Source organism: Clupea harengus, chromosome 2, assembly GCF_900700415.2.
Source record: "Clupea harengus chromosome 2, Ch_v2.0.2, whole genome shotgun sequence".
Taxonomy (NCBI): Eukaryota; Metazoa; Chordata; class Actinopteri; order Clupeiformes; family Clupeidae; genus Clupea; species Clupea harengus.
In genome coordinates this window covers 1160455-1166935 of record NC_045153.1, presented here as the reverse complement: position 1 = coordinate 1166935, position 6481 = coordinate 1160455, and the positions used below count along the sequence as shown (strand labels likewise).

The following is a 6481-nucleotide window of genomic DNA, read 5'->3' as shown; positions in this document are numbered from 1 at the left end:
TTTTCTGTTATATTTCTAATTGTCTGCTCCCTAGCGCTTGTGTTCAGGTGTGCTTGTAGGCAGGGCCGCTCTTGATCAGCTGAGGGGCTACACCGGCGCGCAGGTGTAGCCACGGCCTTTATAGGAGCTGCTTCCGTGACCTGTTCCTCGCGTAAATAAACAATCGACGACTTCCACACACAAATATGTCATGGGGTAGGCTTCTCTAAGGTCGTCTTCGACAAAAAAACCTTGCTCCACCTGGCGGTGAATTGTTTTCAGCACCCACAGCCTTCCGAGAACCATAAATGAAAAAGAGTCTGTCCGTAACAGAGTCGTAGAAGTATATTTCGGCTTTAAGTTTTGTTTTCTGCTCTTCTACGCAAGTTACTTGTTTATTCACTTCATGATGAAACCACTTGAACAGAAGAGATAAGAATCAGGAAGTTAATTACTAACTGCAGTGTGTGTGTGTGTGTGTGTGTGTGTGTGTGTGTGTGTGTGTGTGTGTGTTACTGAACTACTAACTGCCAGCAACTGAACCATATCAACATGTTTTCTCAAAATCCCCCAAGAGTACTGAAGGGAAACACATTTCATTATTCAACATCCTAAAGACAATAAAGACCAGAATAATCAAGTTGGTCATTCAACCTAACGGGTTCCGAAACAGATTTGATAAAAGCTAATGATAATGAATAAAATAAACAAACAATAAAAAAACACATCCCCAAGCAGACCATTTTCTGCAGTGATCACTGATACACATTTATAGTTTTATATGAATAAGATCCCCAACATCTGACTTTTTTAAGGAATAAGAAACACGAGGAATAATCTCTTCTTACCTGTTTGGTCCCTTATAATAATTAAAAACATAAAATGAGAAAATGTTACTGATCATCCCCAGTCTACAAATTCGTATTTTTCATCGACTGCAAACATGTTAATAAACAACCATCTCATTAAGAATAGCAGGAATATAGGATATTTAGGAAATAGGAAATAAGTAATCTTCTCTCATCACAAAGGGAGATAGTTGAATCATATCAGTAAAATGGATATCAGGATTTGTTTCATGTTATAAAAAAGTCATTCATTGAATAATGCTGGAGTGGTCTCTTAATCTTTTCCGGAGCTGTATATGAATCACTCCATTGTTTATCCTTACTTTGTAGCTTGATGTACAAATGCACATTTCTGTTGTTTGGTTTCTTGTGCTCATCTTCCAATAACAGTTCCAAGTCTGACAGATATTCATTAAAGCCATGTCAGCTGTATTTGTTAATTTAGCTAAAATGACCAAATGATAAGTGCACTCCTTATGATGGAAGTCTAACTGTCTAAATGTCATCATTTTATCTGCAACATCTGGAACACCTGGAGTGAGTTCTTCAGACACACTTCTCTGTCTTCTTGAGATTTGTCTGCCCCATGTTGAATGACTTCCTCAAGCCTATTAAGGCTTTGGTTGGCGTCAAGACTTTCCAGGCAGGTGGAATGTCTGCAGGCTCAGCATCATCATGTTCAGCAAATTCCTTATTATGTTTCATCAGAACATATTTCCAGTAGTCTGAGGCCTCCATGCTTGGGTCTCCCGCTATCTCCCAATTGGGGTAGATGTCCCTGTACCGCATGTAGGGGTGATACTTTCCTTTGGATTCAGAACTCTTAAATGTTCCTTCACTGATCACAGCAGTTGTGCAGATATCAGTTACCAACATTTTGGAGTCCTCAAACCAGTATCGGCCAAGTCCTTCAGGTCTGTGCATGCTGGAGAAGTGCGTTTTGTGGTCCTGACCTCCTGCTTCACAGGGTGTCCCACAGAAGGGACACTGTTCCCCACATCCAAACAGTCTGGTGAAAAGCAGCTCATGGGGTTTGGTAGGTAGCTGTCTGATAGCTTCTCGAAGGTATTCTTGGGAGGTTGGGGACTTGAACTCATCACTTAAGGACAGTTGCATGTCTGAGAGGGAGTCTATGAGGATACTAGCAAACTGCTGTGTGTTGGCATTCTTTAAAGTGATAAAGAAAGTGTCTTCTTGGAAGGCTAGTTGGTCTTTAAGATCAGCACGTATTTTCTGTATGAACATTTTCATCTCAGTGTTTTCCTCAGTCTCCTCTTTGGCACGAGTGATTGCATCAGTCACTTTCTGCACTACTTCAGAGAGATGCTTCATCTTTAGTTTTTGCCACGTGTCATCCAGGGAAAATGTTTCAATAGTTTTGTCCAAGATCCAGTTGTTAACAAATGTTTTGTAATTATGTGTGTATTCTTTGAATTGTTCAAAAGAGTCCTCCTGAAGCAGCTGCTTTAAAAGGGCAAACTGGAAGTGAGTCCTTGTGCTGTAGTTCACTCCTTCATCTCCGGTCACCATTGCATCTGCAATATCTGAGCCGAGCCTTTTGGTGATGTAGTCCTTGACTGCTGGTGTCAAACAGTCCTGTGTGAATTCTACAGCTTTCTTCAGGCACTGATCTGTGTCATGGAACACATCAATGAACTCCTCCAGGAACTTTTCCTTTGACTGTTCTAGGCGTATCTTAGGGTCACTGTCACTGATAAACCTGTCATGCAATTTCTGAAATTGGACTGCTGCTTTCCAGCAGATAAGGAACTTCAGCTCACATTCACAGTCCTCACCTGGAGAGACTTGTTTCTCTTTGAATTTGTCATCAATCATGTTGAGGACTTCTTTGATATATGTCTTATGGTAGGTTTTGTTGTTCTTTACTGTATCTGAGACAAAGCTCTCACAATCTTTGATGATGGCTTCACACACCACCTGTGGGTTAATACTAAATAATTTGTTTTTAAATGAAGTCCAAGACCAAGAAGTCTGTACTTTGAATGGCTTTTGTCCAGCTGTTCTGAAATCAGCTTCATTCAGCTTCTTACAGACATCTCCTGATTTTCTCTGGAAGTGCGAGTTTAACTCAAAGAGAACCTCCTTAACAACATCCAGCTTTTGAAGCTCTACCGAAGACAGTTCTGCCACCAAATTCTTCCACATTTTCTCAAATTCTCTGTTGAGATCGTCATCGGATACATTTTCCCTTCTCTTTCGACAGGATTGCACAAGATCCTGAACCTTTTTCTCTATATTCTCAGTCATCGTGTTGTTGATCATGTCAACTTGTTCCAATCCTTCTTTAATTTCAACTGCCTTCAGCAGAGAGGATTTCAGGGAGCTCTCTGTCTCTCGTCTCAGGGAGCTGACACTGATCTTGAAGTCTTTTCTATATTTCTCCACTAAAGCAACACTACTGTCCTTAGTCTTAAAGTACCTCTCCAGGTTTTGAAGGATTTTCTCCTCCTCCTCATCCAGTTTCCCCGATGCTTCAGTGTTCATCTCTCTAAGATGGTCTCTCAGATAAGTCTTCTGGTCATCTGCACCAGTCATTCCAAAGTTGGATATTAACGTTTCCTTTTTCAAAAGCCAAGAGTTCATCTCTTTCTGAAAAGACCACTCCCATGTATTATACTCAGAGCATAAATTTGTGTATGCGTCAGCAACCAAACTGTTCCTGAAGCTGAAGATGAACTTTTCATATTTCACAGCTTCCCACAAACAATTAGTCCACCTCAGAAAGCCCTCTGCATTAATTCTGTTGATATTATCAGATGTTTGTAAGCAGTCAATCAAAGTCTTCTTGATTTCATAGACAGCTTCACTGTAGCCAGCATTCACTGGGGCCATTGGGGGAGTTCCATGCCAAAGTCCAGGGATGTAGTAGCTGTCTTTGTCAGGATCATATTCCATCACATCTGTGAACTTTGTATAAGCTTCTTTCTTCTCCATTTTTGCTGCTGCTTGGGTCATCTCATCCAGCTGCTCCATCAGCTTCTTCCTGTCTCTCATGTTGCTGTCATGAGCAGACATGTCTGACACGTTCTGATGCACAAACAGACATCTGGGCTTCTTTCCAACCTCCTTCATCCTGAGAAAGGCGTGGACCACAATCTGCAGAATGTCCTTCATCTCTGTGGAGTTCTCCATGGCAATATTGATGATGGTGATGTCACTGAGCCCTATGACCAGCGTTGCTAATTCGTTGTCGTGTTCGTAGCTTGTGTCCAATGCTGCCAGCTCAGGTGATTTTAAGCCCTCTGTGTCAATGACCATGATGAAGTCACACTTGAGCTCAGATCTCAGTTCCTCAGAGACTTTAATCAGCAGCATGAAGGCTCCTCTGGTGCATCTTCCACTGCTGACTGCAAACTGCATTCCAAACATGGTGTTGAGAAGGGTGGACTTCCCAGTGCTTTGCACTCCCAGCACAGTCAACACCAGGATCTTGCTCTTAGTGTCCACCAGCTGATGTAGCTGAGTCAGGACCTCCTTTATCCACTTCATTGGGATGTTTGATGCGTCTCCATCGACCAGCTCAACTGGAAACCCATCCAGCAGCATCTGAGCACACAGAGCAGGTAGGTGCTGGACTTGTTGTCGGGCTGGGTTGTTTTCTGGAAGGGACCAAGCACACTCATAAAGCTGGCCCAGCTCACGGAAGAAGTGCTCAGGACCCAACGAGCAGTTGGAGATTTGCTCATCTAAATCTGCAATCAGCTCCTTATTCTGTGGTGTGTTTCTACAGCAGTCTTTGTACTGGTCTCTCAGTGTGGACAGGTTATGTCTAGAGAGGGTGTCCAGCTGAATCTTCAGCCACTTCAGGAAGTAGAGACGCTGTGTTCCTGACTCTGAGATTCCAGCTGTGAATTTGACCATGGCTTCTGAGAAAGCCTTCTGCTGTTGTTCCTCTCTGAGTTTTGATTCTTCTGTCTTGAGTGAACTCTTGTATTCCTCAATGCCTTTGTCTGCATTTCGCATTCTGCATCTCTCTTTTTCTATCTGACTGATTCGCTTCCAGATTTTACCATGTAACGGCAACTGGTCTTCCTTGAATTTCACAACATCCTGAATGCTTCCAGTGATGCCTTCAGCATTTGCTTTGCCATTTCTACACTCAGTGCAGTCCTCATCAACCACAATACCACAACCAGCAACAGCAGCCATGTCCGCCACTTTAATTTTAATTGGATTATTTCCAATGGCACTATTCACATGGAAAAACAAAGCCTTTACAAACTCTGCATCATTCTGCTTTTTCTTGATGATCACATTGGTCTCCTTCACCTTGTGTTTTCCGAGTGTCTCCATGTTGAAGGTCTTACTCTGAGAGTTGGTGACCAGGAACAGCTCAGCTCTGCTCTCTCTGTTGTTCAGAGTGCTGAGGTCTCCCTCTAGGTCATCACTGAAGATGAATACTGCAGCTGAGGTCTGACACAGGAAGGACATCTGGGTCTTAAACAACCTGCCGTCTCCTCTCAGATTGGCTATGGCCACTGGCTGGGTGAACATGTCAATGTTTGTTTTACCACAGGGTAGATACCAGCTGACTTCAACCAGGCCATCTGAGATTCTCCTGGGCACATCACCACACTCCATGTCACGGTGAACAAATGCATTATTGTGCTGATGAGGATTACTGAGCAACTTGTTCAGAGTTTGAGATTTGGGCAGACTGCTCTCTCCTAGTCTAACAAAAGACACCATGGGGATGTCCATTTCTACGATCCTGCCCTCTACAAATGTCCTGTCACCTGCTAGAGGTCTGAACTTTTTAACCAGGTCTCTCATGGCCCACAGCATCAGAGTGCTCTGCTGTGTGTCACAGTTTGGCAGCAGCAAAGGAATAGCAAACTGGCACATGGACATTTTGGAGACCATTTCCTGCTGGAGGAAAGGATCTGAGCAGTGGAAAAGAGCAGTGATCAAATCTAGAGGATTAATGGCATCAGAATCATCATTAGCATCAGTTAAACAATAATTATACATTGGCTGGTCTTGTGAACATTTGATATTTCTTGCATTTAAATTGGCCATCATCAGTTTCCTTAAGAAGGTCCACGGTAGCTGCTCCAGACTTTGTGCTGGTTTGTCAGACACTGCGTTACTGTTGATCTCCAGGACTGAGCTGAGTGTGAGTTTCCCTCCATGAAGATCCCCCAGGCCCAAGGTTGACAGCAGCTCAGGAAGGAGGTGTTCTGGGGGTTAAAACATATTTGGCTGTTTGTACAGGGTTACTGGATTGCATTGCTCTTATGTCTTTGTTCTACTACACTACCTGGTTAAAATATCTACCGTCTTTATGTCTGTCTATGGTTTTCCTCCCCACAGGGGGCGCTAATGAACTCTTCCAGTCACCTGTGAATGCATGCTTCTGGCTGAGAGTGTAGTATTTAACATTCCTCAGTCTAAGCACTGGCACTTTATCCTCTCTACTTTAATGCACATTTTCAACTTAACAAAAACAGGTCATTGAGTGATATACACAAAAAGGTGATACAAAGGTCTGATGCAGTTTGATGTTGACATGCAGTTGCCACATGCTACCCTATGACACAAAAAAAAATCATGGTGTGAGAGAACAGTTGTTAAAAACTGTTAAAAAGGCAAACTGTTCTATGGGTTAATGTTAAAGAAAGTATTTGTATATT

General features: G+C 42.8%; 1 protein-coding gene across 1 annotated transcript; it reads right to left on the bottom strand.

The window, feature by feature from the left end:
* Positions 1–1373: 1373 nt before the first annotated feature.
* On the bottom strand, positions 1374–6052 carry LOC105896273 (interferon-induced very large GTPase 1-like). Its single transcript, XM_031579647.2, has one exon. It carries the CDS (start codon positions 5868–5870, stop codon positions 1374–1376), a length of 4497 nt encoding a protein of 1498 aa, XP_031435507.1. The 5' UTR covers positions 5871–6052.
* Between the last annotated feature and the right edge of the window lie 429 nt (positions 6053–6481).

Coding starts and splice junctions, on each gene's coding strand:
- LOC105896273 (XM_031579647.2), bottom strand. CDS start 5,870: ATGATGGCCAATTTAAATGCAAGAAATATCAAATGTTCACAAGACCAG.